Genomic DNA, 17,437 nt, shown 5'->3' on the forward strand with positions numbered 1-17,437 from the left:
TCAGGCTACATGTAAATAATGGAAAATCTGTTATGGTCAATTGTAGACCTGTGATTGTTGGGAAAATCACAGCCAAAAGAATTTTATGGTAAATTATCTGAAGTCGTTCGTTCAGGCCATATTTTTATTGGTCATCAGTCCGCGATCAACAATCAATATCATCAGCTAGACAAGATGAGCAGTGGAATATATCATTTGAAATTCTATGTCAACATTTTGAACATTTCATACTGCATTATCTTGCCTGCATTTTTTCAATAAAATAGGACAAAATTCATGCTTAATCACCTATTTTGAATTGAGTGAATCATTAAATCAATTCAAACTGTCAACATAAATGTATCAAAAAGGACAAGGCTGGTCAAACAAATTAAAGTTTACACAAAGTACAAGTTATATTTATATGAAAAGTTAATGCAGCGTTACCATCAATTTAGTGAGATATTGTACATGAATGTGTGTAACCATATTATTTACTAACAAATCTGTGAAACACAAATTTGATTTCCGTTAAAAAAGCCAAAATATCAATCCTTGCAATCTGCCTTTCGCCTGTCACACTAAACATGTGTGGCAAAAACGCAGACACAATAACGGTACGAGTGGGCGAATAGGGTAGGTCATGTTAGATGCCGTCTTAATTCAAGCCCGGAACTATGCAATGCTGAGCGCCATTGAAAACAGCGCTGCTCAGTGAGACGGCGGCATTTTTTTTTATTGCACAAAGTTAAAAGCATTCGTACGATAACCTTCCTGTTCGTCCCTGCCGATTCGACCAATTAGCTGTGTTACGGGCGCAAATATTAGTGTCAATAGCGTCCGATCGCAATGGCGATAAAATGCTACGGTGAAGGGTACGTACCATCCACAAATAATTTTTTTCCTTTTATATTGTGCTTGAGAGCTTAGGTTGAGAGCATCTACTATAGGTTGCCGTGGAAAAAGTCTTATTTAAAAAGGAATGTTTTGGATTGTGACTCGTCGCAGAAAAAGGCAAATAAATCTTTTGCCCAAGGAACCATTTCGCTCAGCACTTAACGTGAGCTGCCGATTAGCGAAATATGACGAAATGTGTTGATGCTGAATCATTTAGCTTATAATCGTTAGCATAAGCCTAAATCAACGTAAACATTTTACGATGCGCTATGATGCTTTGCCTCCTGTTTTATGCTGTACCTAAAACGGCAAAAAACGCTGCGAATTTTATTTGTTTTGGTGCACTGTTTGATGGTATTCGAAGACGACAATCGTCGATCGATTGGTCAATTCACCTGCCATTCGTGCAGAGACAAATAAAACAAAAGTTGTGCATTTGAACTTGCAACAAAACAGCTAAAAGAAACAGCCATCATAGCTATGTTGACCCTCAAATTGATGCCGGTTAAACGATAGTGTTAGCTTAAATCCTTCCCCGGCGACGAGACTGGTGAACTTTGGAAGATAGTGTGAAGAAGTGGAGTAAAATACGAAAGCGAACGGCTGCTAATCAACCATTGACAGTTAGTGTCAGTGTGCCAGTGCTATGCCAAGGCCCTCGTCTAAAGCTGACCTGGGTACCAGATTGGTTACCAAAAAAACCGGTGCATGATAGTGCTGGGAGTGACACAAGACAAAAACGATGTTAACGGCAGACAAGCACTTCCTACGGAACAGATCTTCATCCATATGCAATGCTAATGAATTTAAATTCCTTCCGTGTTGGAGGCTGGGTCTGAAATTGTTCCTTAATGTATCCTTAACTGATAGGCAAGCCTTTTGATGGGCTGTGCTGTATAAATAAAGAAAAATCTGAAGGGGTCAGAGCCAAAACTGGATGTAGTATTTTTTTATTAACCCAAGAAGGGCTAGGAAGGTTAGAACTAGTTATATAATGTTAGATGTTTTACATAATTATTTCATGATACCGGTTCTTTTGACCGTTTTATTTTTTCAAGAATAGATCAAACATCCGTAAAAAAAAACTTTAGATATCTTCTTCTTCTTTTTGGCTCAACAATCGTTAGCGGATTGGAGGATCCGATGGAGGATTGTCAGTCCTTCGTATGGCGGCACGGTCTATTTGGGGCTTGAACCCATGACGGGTTTGTTGTTAAGTCGTACGAGTTGACGACTGTACCACGCGACCGGCTTTGAGATATCTTAGCCTAACAAAAAAAAAAAATCCTTAAGCTAGAGGTCAACATCCGAATCGCGTTTTGCTTAAATTCCCCTAACTTTGTCCTATCCGCACGATGCATAAAGGTACACGTGCGGCAACCTATCATTGCCGATTTTGAGATTATCGATTCCATGCGCTGGATTACTGAAGTAGTAGTCTGGTAAGCTAAGTTGGTTAAGAGTCTGGTTCTTTTGGCTGACGTGACGTGGTATGGTGTGCGTGACCGTGAAGTACTCACAGCGGAACTATGCGCTGCGGGAAAAGCACCAAAAGCAAAAAGCACCTTTAACTCCGCACCTCCCTCCGATGTGCGGAATTTTTATAGTTATCAAATGCAGTGATCACTTTGGTGCCGTTGATATTGTTACTCCGTTGTGTGTTTTATCATCCCTCCTCTACGGCGCCCCGGTATATGCATCGTTTGAAGAAGGGTGGTAGATCGCTCGTGCGGAAAGCAGACTAGTATGATAGTAGAGGGGCTTTATTTTTTGTTTTGAAATCCACTTTGAAGGTATTGTATGACCAGCTACACTGAAAGAGACAGAAGGAAAAACATGCCCCTCACGAAGGATTTGACGAGGAGTAGTAGGACACGATCTAACATCGATAGCTTAGTTTCAAATCGGATCTCGAGCGAAGCTGATCGTTCGAAGGTGGACTCTCGTTAGTGACATTGCGTGTACGATGGGTGTTTTGCAGGACTTACTACGAGTGCACGATGGCAATGGGCGTTTGTTGTTTCTAGTGTTCTTGTGCTTGTACCTTACGGTACGGTGCTCGGTGTGCCAGTGCCCGGATACTGGTGGGTTAGGTGCGGAAGATCCGGCAAATGTGCGATTGCTGCTGGAAAACAGCATCAAGCAAGCTTCTTTGCTGAAGAAATATGACTTTATCATCGTCGGTGCTAGTCCTTCGGGTTGTTTGCTGGCGAATCGGCTAACTGAGATTCGCGATTGGAATGTGCTGCTCATAGAGGCCGGTGAGCAGGAAAATTTGTTCGTCCAGGTGCCTATTTTTTCGGCGTACCTGCAATCTACCAGCTATAACTGGGGATACCTCGCGGAACCGCAGAACTACTCTTGCTGGGGTAAGGATATGCTGATGGAATAGATTTGGGCAATGATCGTGGAAAAGGAAACTGTTTGCTAACGTTACAATTGTTACCTCCGTAGGGATGAAGGATCAGCGCTGTAGCTATCCGCGTGGTAAAGGTCTTGGTGGTTCGACACTGATCAATTACATGATGTACGTGCGCGGAAACAAGTACGACTACGATCAATGGTCAGCGGCCGGGAATGATGGTTGGTCGTTTGACGAGATTCTACCGTACTTTGTCAAGTCGGAAAAATCGTACCTACGCGAGGTGAACCGATATCACGGCATGGACGGCAATCTGGATGTGCGGTACCTTCCCTATCGCACCCGGCTGGCCAAGCTGTTCGTGAATGCGTGGCGTGAGCTAGGTCTGGAAAGTGTGGATTACAACGGCGAGTCGCAGATCGGTGTGTCGTACATACAGTCAAACGTGCGCAACGGCCGCCGGCTGACGGCGTACACCGCTTTCCTTGAGCCGATACTCGATCGGCCAAATTTGCACATACTTACCAATGCGCGTGCCACGCGGGTGCTGATCGACGCGACTACCCAGCAAGCGTACGGGGTGGAATTTATTAAGGACCGAAATCGGTACACGGTGTACGCGGATAAGGAAATTCTGATGACCGCGGGTGCTCTGCAGACTCCGCAGCTGCTGATGCTGTCCGGTGTTGGGCCGAAGGAGCACCTGCAGGAGGTAGGCATACCCGTGATAAAGGACCTGCCCGTCGGCCAGACGTTGTACGATCACATCTACTTTACCGGGCTCGCGTTCGTGACCAACACGACGAACCTTTCACTGCACGGTGACAACGTCCTTACGCTGGACGCCTTTCTGTCGTTTCTGCAAGGCCAGGGTCCGATGACGGTAACGGGCGGTGTCGAGGCGGTGGCCTTCATTCGTAACACCACAAATCCTGAAAGTGCGGCCACTCCGACCGTGCTACCTAACATCGAGTATATACTCACCGGCGGTTCACAGGCCGCCGATCACGGCAGCGGCATCCGCAACGGGTTCCGGCTGACGGACACCATTTACAGCATCTATAAACCGCTGGAAGCGAACGAGCGAGACGCAATGACGGTCAATATTGTGCTGCTGCACCCGAAGTCGAAGGGGTACATGCGCCTGAAAAGCTGCAACCCACTGCACTGGCCGCGCTTTTACTCGAACATGCTGAAGGAGCAGGAAGACGTGGAAACGATTCTGCAGGGCATCCGGTCGGCGTTGCCGCTGATGGACACACGGGCTGCCCGCCGTTACGGTGCGAAACTGTACGATGTACCGTTGCCAAACTGTGCCAGCTTTCGGTTCGGTACGGATGATTACTGGCGTTGTGCCATTCGTACGCAGACGACCTCAATTCACCACCAGATAGCGACGTGCAAGATGGGACCGCCGAGTGATCCGGACGCCGTCGTATCGTCCAATTTGAAGGTGTACGGTGTGCGGCGGTTACGGGTGGCCGATGTGGGAGTCATACCGTATCCGACCAGTGGACACCCTACCGCTACGGCGTACATGATCGGCGAAAAGCTGTCCGATTTGATAAAAAACGAATGGTTAGGGCAAAACATCCCTACCGGTGGTGGTGCTGGTGGTATCTAATGCTGGTGCGACGAGTATTAAGGGTTTAACGCATTATGTTGCGCCGATTGGTAGAGAGCACGATGAAGCAACGGTTGAAAACGGAATCGGTGAAAAACGCGACGAAACAGAGCAAAAGGTTGTAAAGGCGCTAGAAGTGTGATAAGCGTGTGGTTCGATATCGTGATGGTCAAGGGTAACGATGATTTTAAAATTCCATTTTATATTTTTTATCATCGGAGCGTGGCGCAGCCTGGCGTGGAGACCGCATGTGGTATCCAGTATCGTGAACGTCAGTTTGCAACTTCCTTAGACTTAAACACCAACGACGATCGGTTGAAAAAAAAAAACTCGATAGGGTGTTTGATACAGCTGAGTTGATGATAATGAAGACAGTTAAGTTGATGATATAATCGTTTGTTGTTGGTGTGGAACTGCTGAATGTTTGGAAGATAGATGATGAAAGCGGGGTGTGAAAAAGGCGGTCTGATGCGCTTCAATAGGTTTAATAGTTGTTGATAAATAGCTAATAGGTAAAGTTTATGGTAAATAGTTGTAGACAAAGAAACGTCGTTTTATGTTAGAGTTTGATCTTGATTGATTCAGCATTATAGAATAAAGTGAATTTTGGGAACATGTTACGATGCATGCACTCCTAAATATCGGATATGAAAGAAAACATAATATCGAGGAACACCCATTTAACAATCAATGATCAATGCAATGATGCATTTAATGAGTCTGATGATGAGTCTGATGATTGAAATAGGGTTCGTCGCTTTTACAGCAAGCATATCATTTGTGCACAACACTGCGTCACAATATTGTGTTTTGGTGTTAAATAAATTGATTGCTTTCCGATATTACAAAACAGGTCAAAAGCAGTCATTTGGAATATTGATAACCCATCCTGAATAACTACTTCTTCTCCTCCATTTTGATTAACAAACTATGCAACATATGCCATGGTTATTTAGGATTTTGAGACTCATTATGCGGGAATTTCAGTCTTTGCTACTTGTTAAGTCGTTCGAGTGGACGACTGTACCACAGGACTGTATCAACTATACTTATATAACTTTTTAAAGTACAGAAGTAGCAGATTTAACTTAACCTAGAAAATCAAAGTCAATATACATTTGTTTAGAAAATATAATTTGACGCTAACTAATCGACGATCTAAGGACTAGTCTCAACGTCAAATAGCTTCACATTATATTATATCTAGTGGATCAGCAGGAGGTCATTTATTAAGAATCTTGATATTGGGAAAATTAAGAGCGCAGGAAGCAGGATCCAGAATTATACATCCTCACATGGTTTTGTTGCTAAATACGCTAGATGAGATATTAGTCAAAATAACGTCAACATCGAATGAGTCCCTTCCTACAATACAATACGCCTAACAGTATGCAATTTTAAATAGGGTTCGTCGCTTTTACAGCAATTAAATCAGCTGTGCACAACATTGTGCTCCGTTGTTTTTGTTTTAGTATCAATTTCTTGATCATTTGAAAATAAAATAATACAATTCTAGTTGGCCATTGCACGTGGCTGTAGTTCAACGTAGCGTAAGATTATTTTCAAAACAACTTTTCATTCCCAACGTCATCAATTGAGGTTGCAAGACTACGTTTCAATTAAAGCAAACAGATCGATTAAGTCTCCAGTTCGCAGCAGAGTGGATAAAGGTGTCATTAAATACATAACACAGTAGATTGAATTGAAATTCTGATCACAAAAGTCTGTACTTTTCCAGTATATTGTGCGCCGTGAGGAGGAGAGGATGCACGTCACCCGTATCGGGAAGATGGACGGATAACATTCAATGCCAAATGAAAGAGAAACGTTGTGCTGCTAATTAGCATGTCTTTATATTACGCTTTTTAAAGTTTAGTTAACAAGGTTCATTTATTTATTTTTCATTGTTTGTTCGAAGAGTTTACATATTTTTAATTTTGTGGAGTATTTTCCTATGCGTAGTTATTTTTTAATTGAAATTTACGTTCATTGTTTATTGACTTATTAAAAACAAGTTCATGTATTCTTTGATGCAAATAGGTACATATACATGTATAAAAGGATATTTCAACAAATACTCACTTCTGATTGCTTTGTTGGGCCGAATCCTTTCACTTTTTTGCGCTCGTTTTGTTTCCTAGATATCATGTAAACCAACGTTACAGCTTCCGCTCCAGATGTCAGTGACTGTTTTCGTGGTTCAATACCAACCAGCAATGATGAGAGGCAGTTTAGTGGCATAACAGGTTTTCGCATCGTTAAAACTGTTCGTCTCTGCTCTGCTTTGATTCCTTTTTACACGTTTCGTCTTAGATAAGCAAGTTTTGACCAACTTAAAGTGTACTGCATGTTCTTTCATTGCGTCCTTGGCAATGCAACAGCCGTTGGGTGAGAGCGTCCTACCACAAAAGGGACATCCCATGGCCTTGGCAATGTAGCCCTTCCACACACGATGACCGTATTACCTTGGCTTTTGTGGTTCTGCTTCCATCACAAATCAAGTGCACAATTCAAGGACCATTACAGTTCATTGACTGTTGACAGTGTTGCTGTAGGGTGGGTTGTTTAATTAGATTAAAATTATTTTAAAGGTATATTTCAATCAGCTTTTTGCTTTATGTTGTTAACTGAATGTGAATAGTTTGTTTACCAATACAATTAGAAAAAAATCCGCGTGGCGTGTAAGCTTGTTCAAAACAAATTTCATATCATTCTGTCTCCCCATCATTCTCTACCAGCAGGCTTGTATACGCTGTACGATTTGTTACATCAGATTAAATTGATATCGCTCATCGCGTACGTCCGATCGAACACGTAATCGAGGTGGTTAGGCATTCGTTTAATTTACACTGCACTGCAGTTGCTGATGGGACGGAGAGGAGTGAGAAATTTAATTGAATAGAGTATAATTTGCCAAGTGATGGTAGCATCTGCTCGAATAAAAACCTTAGCGTTCTCTCGCTTACTTGATTGTACGTCGGCAAACAATCACGTACAATTAGATCGGAAATGCATGTATGCGAAAGGTTATGTATTTCCTCTCCGAATTTGGCCTTAAGGCTATCAATAATTACCACTACTCACTTGCTAGTTCTTCATTTGTAAGTAAAAAAGAGCTATGTTGCGTAATTAAATAAAATAGATACACAATTTTATTATATTCATTGGATTTCAGCGAAATCTAAGTACACAACATGTTTGATTTACAATTATCACTAGCAACTCAATATTACAGGTTTTATAAATAGTATAAATAGTACATGTTTTCTCTTGTGGGAGATCTCGTATAGGAATTAATAAATTGCATGCCACCGCCGTGCATAAACACTCTATCTGACTAAGGGTTAAAGTCTCCCAAGTAAAAAAAACGCTAACATTCTCCTATGATCAGTCTACGTAAGCTCGTTCCAATCCTGCTTGATCATGTCGGCACCCTTTTCGCCGATCATGATAGTGGGCGCATTCGTATGGCCCGCCGGTACATCCGGCATGATGCTTGCGTCGATCACTCGCAAACCCTTCACACCGTGTACGCGCAGTCTCGCATCCACCACCGCGGTAGGATCCTTTCTCGGGCCCATTTTGCACGTACCCACGTGGTGGTAGATCGTGAAGGTGGCGTGGCGCGAAAAACATTTCCAGTAGTCGTCCGAATCGAAGCGATAATGTTCGCAGCCCGGCATCGGAATATCTAGCAGGCGGGCATTGTACCGCTGCATCGCGCCAGTCCGGCTCAGCTCGATCGCCTTCCGGATGGCACGCACCGAAATGTCCAAATCGTACGGATCGTCAAAGTAGTTCGGCTCGATGATCGGATACTGGAACGGGCTGGAACCGTTCAGCGAGATGCGTCCCTTGCTGCGCGGTCTCATGATCAATGGGAAAACCGTAAACCCATCGTAGTTCCGGCGCTGAATCTCGCCAAACAGGGTTTGGAACGTTTTGTGCTTGTAGTTGAAGTTCACCTCGTAGGTGGGATCGGCCCCGATCGTACCACCGATGTGCAGCAGTTCATAATCGGGCCATCCGTCTGGATCGCCCGGACGCTCAGAGTCGTAGAATGCGATGGCTTCGCACCCGCCAGTAGACGTGAATGGTCCACGCTTGTCGTACTGATACTTCATGAAGTTGTCCAGCCGGAACACGTTCTTGTAGGTGAGCGTTTGGGTATTGTTCACCAGAAACGTGAGACCACCGGCCGCGGTATGATCCTGGAAGTTGTGCCCCACCGGTAGATCAGCGATCGGTTTGATGCCGTTTGCGCGCAAATGGTCGGCTGGTCCAATGCCGGAAAGCATCAGCAGATGGGGCGAACCGATAGCGCCAGAAGAAACGATCACCTCTCGACGCGCGCGAACCGTGTGGAAACGGCCGGCGTGAAAGAATCGGACACCATTCGCCTGGTTGGCACTGCGGTCGAACAGGATTCTCGTCACCTGGCTGTTTTTCTTCACGTGCAGATTCGAGCGGTTGCGCATATCGTACAGATACGCCACGTTCGTACTGTCCCGTTTGCCATCCTTCGTAGTGCTCTGGATGTACGAGACACCGATCTGGGTCGGCCCGTTGTAGTCGACGTATGGGGCACCGTCCTCTATTGCGCCCTGCACAAACGCTTTTGCCGTGTCCGAGCGGAACCGTGGATAGGAAATGGTAAGCGGACCATCCTTGCCCGCGTACGCCGGGTTCGCGTCTGGTACGACGCTGTGCTCGAGCTTCTTGAAGTACGGCAACACCTCCTTGTACGACCAGCCCGGATTGCCCAGGTCGGCCCAGTGATCAAAATCGCGCCGATTGCCCCGCGTATAGATCATGTAGTTTAGTACGCTCGAGCCACCCATCACCTTGCCACGGGGAAAGCGACACTGATTGTTCTTGAACGCCAAACAGTACTGGTCGCTCGGTTTCGTTCGATAGTCCCAGTTGATGTTGAAGTTTTGCAGATAGTGTGCCGCCATCGGGATGTCCATTAGCAAATTCTCACCAGGTCCTGCCTCGATCAGCAGCACCGACCAGTCCGGCACTTCACTTAGCCGATTTGCCAGCACACTGCCGGCCGATCCGGCTCCGACAATGATGAAATCATATTCTGGCCGAACGACCGGTTGGCTTGGCAGCTCGTGCGACATACGCTCGCCGCCATCCTGCAGGAAGCTGAGCATCGACAGCAGACTATCCTGGGGTCTGCTAAAGCTCACCATCCCCAGAATACCGGCCGCAAGTGGTAGGTACTGCATGTTGGAACAGCAGCAGGACCACTAGCACACGGGATAACAAAACTCACACACTCGTTATTTCGTTCCTTGCGCACAGTTACACGTAATCAATGGGAAATGATTCACTAAGAGATCAACACGCCGGCTCGATACATAAGTCCCATGCCAAGGTTCGTCTGTAACAACTTGGCACTGAATTTCTGCACAACGCTACCAACGCATGCCGTTTCGCGACTACGCTCGTACTGAGTCCCGCGGCCGTCAATATCGTGCGTTTTAAGCAGCTACTTCCCCGTCTCCGTTACTAGACACGAAGCACGATACGTGCAACTGTAGCTGTGTGCAAAACGAGTCCCGGGGAGTTAGTCATTTAACAAGTTTTTCGGACGCTCCCTGTACTTCCTACCGTTCTACTCGAATCTATTTAGGGATTTTCCAGAATACCCTGCACCTGTCATCTTCACACACAGTCCCTTCTAGACCATCTCTTTCAGATTTTTGAGATGAACTTTTTTACGGACGAGAAGAATGCGCCTAGAACAGTGTGCGAGCGAGCTTTTGTGGCTACGTGCGCTGCATGCATTGCACCAATGTGAGTAATGCAAGAGTGAGATGTGTAGGGCGAATGGAAAGGGAGATGGCAAAACCTTTTGCTAGGGTGCGAGAGCGAGAAGATGTTTGATGTGAAGTGTTGAGAGAACAATGAAACAGCTAGTAGGAGAGGTACTAAGACTGCGCGTAAGAATCGAGTGAAAGGGGCAGTAATGCACAAGGCGCGCACTGATAATGGTAGCCGGGAAACTACTCATTCACCTGCGCTACCGTAAGTTGCTCGCTTCCGCTCGTATACTCCCGCCAGTCAGATGTACGAATAGTTCATCCGACTGGTAACCTTGGGTACATGTGCTGCTGCGGTCAAAAACTGCATTCACACACCGTGCACAGTGTGATGGTGCATAAAGTTAGTGTTTTGTTGTTGGCTTTACATTGAATCGCGATCGGATAAGGTCGGGGAAGGCGCACATCACATTTCAACCCGGTAACGGCTACCCTAGAGTGGGGTTTTGTCGGACTTACTCACACTTGAACACTTGCAGTAAACTTGAACTTGACTGGCGTGGATCCAGCTTTCCTTGCAGGGTGGGTAGCTGTAGTGCTTAACTATGTTGTGTGGTAAACATACAGTGGAGAGCTTTTCATTGGTAGAACTTGGAAATCTGATGGCGCGGAAAATTTGAAATGATAACTAGTACTGTGTTAGTGAATCATTGCCATATATTAATGAAGTTGGAAGTGTCAAATGAGTTAGCCTTTGACCATACTTTCTCTTCTTTCTGGTTTAATCGCGCAAAGAAAACATTTAAAATATTTTTTCATTCGTGTCTTTTTTGTCATGCGTTCTTTTGTCCTCGAAAGTAAGGGATATCTTTGTTTTTATCGTACTGCTGCTTTATGTGTGCCAAGGGTTGTTTAATGAACGATGACATGTCAAGTGTATTCTAGAGCAGCAGCGATTGGTGGAATGGTAAAAAAGAGTAAACATAAGTTAAACCCTGCACTGACGTGTTCCACTGTTCCACTTCAGGTTATTCTTGTATGCCCGTTTGGGCCTTATTTTGCGATACATAGAATATTTCGCTCGAATGGAAGATATAATGTGTTACGAGGTTTGAGCAAGAGAATTTCTAAACATTATGAAATTCGTTTGTTTTGATCTCAATCATATGCATAAAATTAGCATCCCTGTGAGGTTGTGTGGATCATATCATTAATTAAATGCTCGTGCTTGTGTGATTCATCGATTGCCAAGTTGAAACAGAATACGATGCATGATTGACAAGCTGTAGGGCTCAATTTGTTGGGTTTCCTGTTTTGGTTAAAAATAACAACACACTAAAGCGGTAATGATGTCGTACATAATTGACGTCAATAGAGTGAAACAGTATTGTAACTAAGATATTTCAAAAAATTGGAATTACGATCAGTTAATGTGATATCTTAAATAACTGTTCATAACAATAAAATGGATGAATTTGGTTTGAAGCATGACTTATATTGTGATAAATTAACTGCTGACATATCAAACAATAATTCTTAACCATTCACTAGGTTATTCTTACACTCCAGTCTTCTTTTATCATATCGGCGCCCTTTTCAGCAATCATGATCGTTGGTCCGTTGGTATGAGCTGCCGGAATATCCGGCATAACGCTAGCATCGATCACCCGTAATCCCTTCACACCGTGCACGCGCAGACGGGGATCTACCACCGCCAGCCTATCACTTGCCGGGCCCATCTTACACGTACCCACGTGGTGGTAGATCGTGTACGTCACGTGTCGCGTAAAGCACTTCCAGTAATCGTCGGTGTCAAATCTGTGCTGCTCACACCCCGGTATCGGAATGTCGAGCAACCGGGCATCGAAACTTTTGAGCGTGTTAGTTTTCGTTAGCTCAATCGCCTTACGGATCCCACGCACCGAAACCTCCAAGTCATACGGATCTGCGAGGTAGTTAGGTTGAATAATCGGATGCTCAAAAGGATCAGCACTGGCCAAACGTATTCGACCCTTGCTGCGGGGTCGTAAAATCATCGGGAATACTGTGTATCCCTCCAGTCCGCGTCGCTCAATATCACCGAACAGGGCGTTAAAAGTTTCCGGTTTGTAGTTAAAGTTGGATTCGTAAATACGATCGGCCGCTTGCGTCCCTCCGATCAATAGCAGTTCCAGATCGGGCCAACCAGCTTCGTTCGCGCGATTGGGTGGTTGAGTTGTGTCGTGAAAACTGATCGCCTCACACGCTCCAGTTGACGCCATCATACCTGTGTGTTGGTGTTCGTATTCCATGAATTTTTCCAGCGTAAAAATACGTTTGGAAGAGAGCGTTTCCGTGTGATTGATGAGAAACGTTAATGCTCCACCGGCCACATGATCTTGAAAGTTGAATCCGACGGCAAGATTTGCCAAGGGCTGTATACCTTTCAGGCGTAGATGCTTGGCCGGGCCGATACCGGACAGCATGAGCAGGTGTGGCGAACTTATAGCCCCAGCGGAAACAATCACTTCACGACGAGCACGAACCTTTTGATAGCGATGGTTCGCATAGAACTGAACACCTGTGGCCCTCTTCGTATCACGATTGAGCAGAATCTTTGTGACGTAAGCGTTTCGAATAATATGCAAATTGGTTCGGTTTCGTATCGGGTAAAGATAGGCGTTGTTGGAGGATACACGCTGGCCATTCTTCGTGGTGCTTTGAATAAAGGATGTTCCGATCTGGCTGGGTCCGTTATAGTCAACGTAGGGCAGGCCTAATTCCATGTTTGCTTTCACAAACGCGCGAGCCACGCTGGTGCGATAGCTGGGATATGATATCGTGACGGGGCCATTGCGACCAGCGTACATAGGGTGAGAGTCAGGAACGATATTTTTCTCAAGCTTTTGGAAGTACGGCAACACATCATTGAAGGACCAGCCAGCATTTCCTTTTGCTGCCCACGCATCATAGTCTCGGCGATTACCGCGGGTGTAGATCATGTAGTTAAGAACGCTTGAGCCGCCCATCACTTTGCCCCGAGGAAGGCGGCATTGATTGTTCTTAAACGCCAAACAGCACTGATCGCTTGGCTTCGTACGATAGTCCCAATTTACGGTGCTGTATGTCTGTAGGTAATGTGCAAACATTGGTATATCCATCAAAAGGTTCTCGCGCGGTCCAGCTTCGATCAGCAGCACCGACCAATGGGATATTTCTGTGAGTCGGTTTGCCAAAACACAGCCGGCAGATCCACCACCAACAATGATGAAATCGTACTCGGGCAGCAAGGGTCGCTGATCGGGCTTTTCATACTTCAAACGTTCATCGCCGTCCCGGTAGAATTGTATGATACTTTGTACTCCAGGTAACTGAGCCATAGATGTTTGCCACCTACAGATGAACAACACTATCACGCACCAAAACGTTAGTCCACGCAGCATTCCAATGAAGCTTTGAATCATATGGATAGTTACAAATGAAATTGACCTATTCGGCGCCAAAATTATGAAGCCTTCACGTGGATGGTCTAACCGACACTAATTATAATATCACACCGCGTGGTCACTAGGACCGTGCACGTCCGGACTGGTCGCGTTCTGAACTCTCACTAATGCTTGGTGATACGCTCTCGATGGCTAATGTCTGCCAATGAGGGATCTGATATCTGCTGGCAAATATTGAACCAAAATGCTGACGCAGATGTAAAAGCTTGTGAAGATACTATGAATAAGCCAGAATGAAATGTTTAGAACTCCACGTGCCGGAACGTGTTTGTGTGTGTTTGACCATTAATTTCAAAAAGGGCCTAAATTCTTTGGATGGATCTATCGAAGCTTATTTCGGCATGTTTCTGATATGTCGTTCACCCTCTTAGGTTGCCCTGAAAACCTGTTAGCTTTACAATGCATGCACGTAAAACCGGCCTACAAACTGGTCACCAGAAAAGGTGTAGGGCCCTCGTGGAGATAGTAAGCTTTATGCAAATAACCAAATAAAGAACAAAAAAGAAGTTCTTGGTGGCGGTAGTGGCGATATTTTCAGCATCTTAGTTAAAGGAATTCTCGTGAGCAATGATATGAAACTAGTTCCGTGAGTTAACGGCTGATCAGTATGTTTCAGTGACGTGACGACCTAGAATGGGAACTACAATGGAGATTATAACTGTTTCAAAATTTGCTTCACACGAAATGTGGAGAGGTTTTGGGACAACCAAAATTGGGATAGGTTTTTCCTTTCTCTTCATTTTTTTGTTTTTCGTTTTTTCTGCACTCCGCTTTTCTCCGAGTACCTTGGGCTCAGGTTATAGCAAATTAATACGATGACCTTCTCATTTGATGTACATACGATACCATCTTGGCTTTACTGCGACAGTACATTCGATTTCGTGTTTAAATTAATTACGCACTACCTACTGTGTGCTGAACTTGGTTAAAATGTATCGCTATTTACCATTAATTTTTTGTAGCTTTGCATCGAAATGAATGTACAGGTTTAATCCATGTCTGGCTGATTATTCGATGTTTCCAAATGCTGTGCGTGCTAAAGAAACTGGGTCGGTTCCGTGGTACAGTCTTTCAATGCACTGTGTTCCATTATGTCTGTTTTGGGTTCAAAGCATAGTATTCTTCTATTAGCGGTACTTGATTTTTCTGCTAAATTTGACTAAAACTCAATGGAACTCAAAACCAACAATTTAGATTCAGAGATACGTGATTTTCCAAATTTGACAGATCATATGTGAAATAAGTACAATTTGTTTCACGCATCGTCAAATGCAGAAAAATTACGCTTATGCAAACATTTTTAAATCGCTTTAAAACCAGAAATGGAAGATAGTTCTGCACGAATCGTATTAAATGAATGGTAGAGTGTGTGAGAGCGCTATTTTAAATTAAAAAAAAAACCGTTTAATTATACGTATTTTGGCTGAAAAAAGTGATATTTGACATACACGGAAATTGGAGTTGCTCAGGAACGCAAACACCGCGTATATCGGGAACCGACTGTATATAGTTTGTTCAGGTTAGTCATAAAATCCTATGATTCGTTGAACAAACATGTGTGCACGGCTGCATGTGTGATACTGGTTTAATAAAGAACGTGTATCTTACTGCCTTGAATTGGTTGAAATACGGATGTGAACGGCATTTTCGTCGTTGGTTGAAACCTGCTCAGGATGCTTTTAAGGAAGTAACTGAATCCCATTCCACCCGCTGCATGCGATACTTTGCTATCAGTCGACATTTTTAAGCATCCTCATAAATTAAACTCAGTGAACAAAGGAAGGGATCCGGTAAATCCGAGCAGAGGGTCGATAAGTAGATATGAATATGACATGGAGTGTTCATCATCTCTTATTACTGCGTGATAGTGTAATAAAGATAGATTCGTATAGAGCGCTTCTTCACGTACTCTGGACCACATTCAAGGGCCATTAAAATGGGCGTAAAATTGACTTCTTTCACGTCGTCAATCAGATGAAATTGTTGGTGGGAAAGGAGGGCTGAGCGTATCAAAAGGTCACGCTGAGAAGAATTGTCCGGATCAGCCAGGCATGTGGGCAGGTCAATGTTGTGTAATTACTGCGACCCCATGGCCTTGCACTGAACTTCACCGCATCAGTCATAATCAGGGAGAAATGGAGGATTTCCTTGAAGAAGAGCAAAAAAAAAAAACACTTCCTTTAACTTGTGGTAACAATTTGTACGCGAATTGTCCTCTGACGGAGGCTTACATGATGGAAAAAAGCTAAAAGAACTAAATGTGATGAGATTGGCACCGGGTTCAATCATCCAAGGATATCTTGAGATGAGCAAAACAGTTGTGGTACGCTCATCAAAGGTGAACTTACGGCGACAGGAAAGTACAGCCAAGGTTTTCAAGAGTGTGGTTGTTTTTGATACAAAGTTTGTTTTGTGGATGAAATCTTTATGTCTATGGTAGTCTGAGAGAAATGTAATGTTCGTAAATCTTCGAGGAATATTATCATTTTCCTTTGATAACGTAAAAACCGTGTAAAAATTTAATGTAGTGGAAACTTTGTAAACGTATACTATAATCATGAACATTATACCGAATTGTTTAAATATAAATAAAGGACAGGGAAAGGAAGTACTGGCTGCGATTTTTTCGAGCTCAATGTAGTCCTGTGTTATATGTTATTATATTCTAGGTACGATATTGAAATTATGTATCAGATACGCTGTTTGCCTAATTGCAGGCCACCTCACACCAATATAATTAAAATTAGAACGAACTATTCGTTATGTATTGTATGAAACAACGATTGCGACGCTTCATTAGTGGACGCATCGTTTTGATTACAATAAAGCGTTCCTAGATTGACCGGGCATAGTGCGTCCAATACTTGCAATCTGTTCGCTCTGGGCCGATTACTACCGGCATTGACTGCAGTGGGAGTAGTTGTAGCAGACCTTGAAATAATGTAAGCTCTGTAAGCCCCACTCTGCAGTGTAGTCAACCTACGATCCATTACCATACCGGTCTTGCTCACAATTGTTAAACGATGGTATTTGTGGTACACTGTACAAGTAATAGTCGGGTAGGCTCGTTTTGTTTTCCAATTGAAACAATATTTTCAACTTATGTTTACACAATACGATGAAAACAAAGTTCAAGCGGGACGATAGAAACAATGTGCACAGTTAACATTGATCTTGATGGTTTATTTTATAATAATAGTTTATAAGTTTTCGGTTTGCATAACGACATAGCTTGCGCGAGGTACTTGTACCTGTTGAGGTACAACAAAAAGGTAGAAAGGAATCGAGAACGCACATTATTTGGACAATTCATTTA

General features: G+C 44.0%; 4 protein-coding genes across 9 annotated transcripts in view; 2 read left to right on the top strand and 2 right to left on the bottom strand.

Moving 5' to 3' along the window:
- LOC120952522 (flotillin-2) overlaps positions 1 to 17,437 on the top strand; it is a 153,738-nt gene that overhangs the window by 19,191 nt on the left and 117,110 nt on the right. The gene's annotated exons all lie outside the window — the stretch shown is intronic.
- On the top strand, positions 165 to 3,268 carry LOC120952512 (glucose dehydrogenase [FAD, quinone]-like). The gene has a single exon (XM_049607156.1). It carries the CDS (start codon positions 2,843 to 2,845, stop codon positions 3,266 to 3,268), a length of 426 nt encoding a protein of 141 aa, XP_049463113.1. The 5' UTR covers positions 165 to 2,842.
- On the bottom strand, positions 8,029 to 10,325 carry LOC120952521 (glucose dehydrogenase [FAD, quinone]-like). Its single transcript, XM_040371893.2, has one exon. It carries the CDS (start codon positions 10,097 to 10,099, stop codon positions 8,255 to 8,257), a length of 1,845 nt encoding a protein of 614 aa, XP_040227827.1. The 5' UTR covers positions 10,100 to 10,325; the 3' UTR covers positions 8,029 to 8,254.
- Positions 12,122 to 14,221, bottom strand: LOC120952516 (glucose dehydrogenase [FAD, quinone]-like). The gene has a single exon (XM_040371883.2). The coding sequence runs from the start codon at positions 14,077 to 14,079 to the stop codon at positions 12,184 to 12,186; it is 1,896 nt and encodes a 631-aa protein (XP_040227817.2). The 5' UTR covers positions 14,080 to 14,221; the 3' UTR covers positions 12,122 to 12,183.

The sequence above is a fragment of the Anopheles coluzzii genome, chromosome 2 (assembly GCF_943734685.1).
Source record: "Anopheles coluzzii chromosome 2, AcolN3, whole genome shotgun sequence".
Lineage (NCBI taxonomy): Eukaryota > Metazoa > Arthropoda > Insecta > Diptera > Culicidae > Anopheles > Anopheles coluzzii.

Bases quoted from the DNA above. Each gene is read 5' to 3' on its own strand.
- LOC120952521 (XM_040371893.2), bottom strand. From the start codon at position 10,099: ATGCAGTACCTACCACTTGCGGCCGGTATTCTGGGGATGGTGAGCTTT.
- LOC120952512 (XM_049607156.1), top strand. From the start codon at position 2,843: ATGGGTGTTTTGCAGGACTTACTACGAGTGCACGATGGCAATGGGCGT.
- LOC120952516 (XM_040371883.2), bottom strand. From the start codon at position 14,079: ATGATTCAAAGCTTCATTGGAATGCTGCGTGGACTAACGTTTTGGTGC.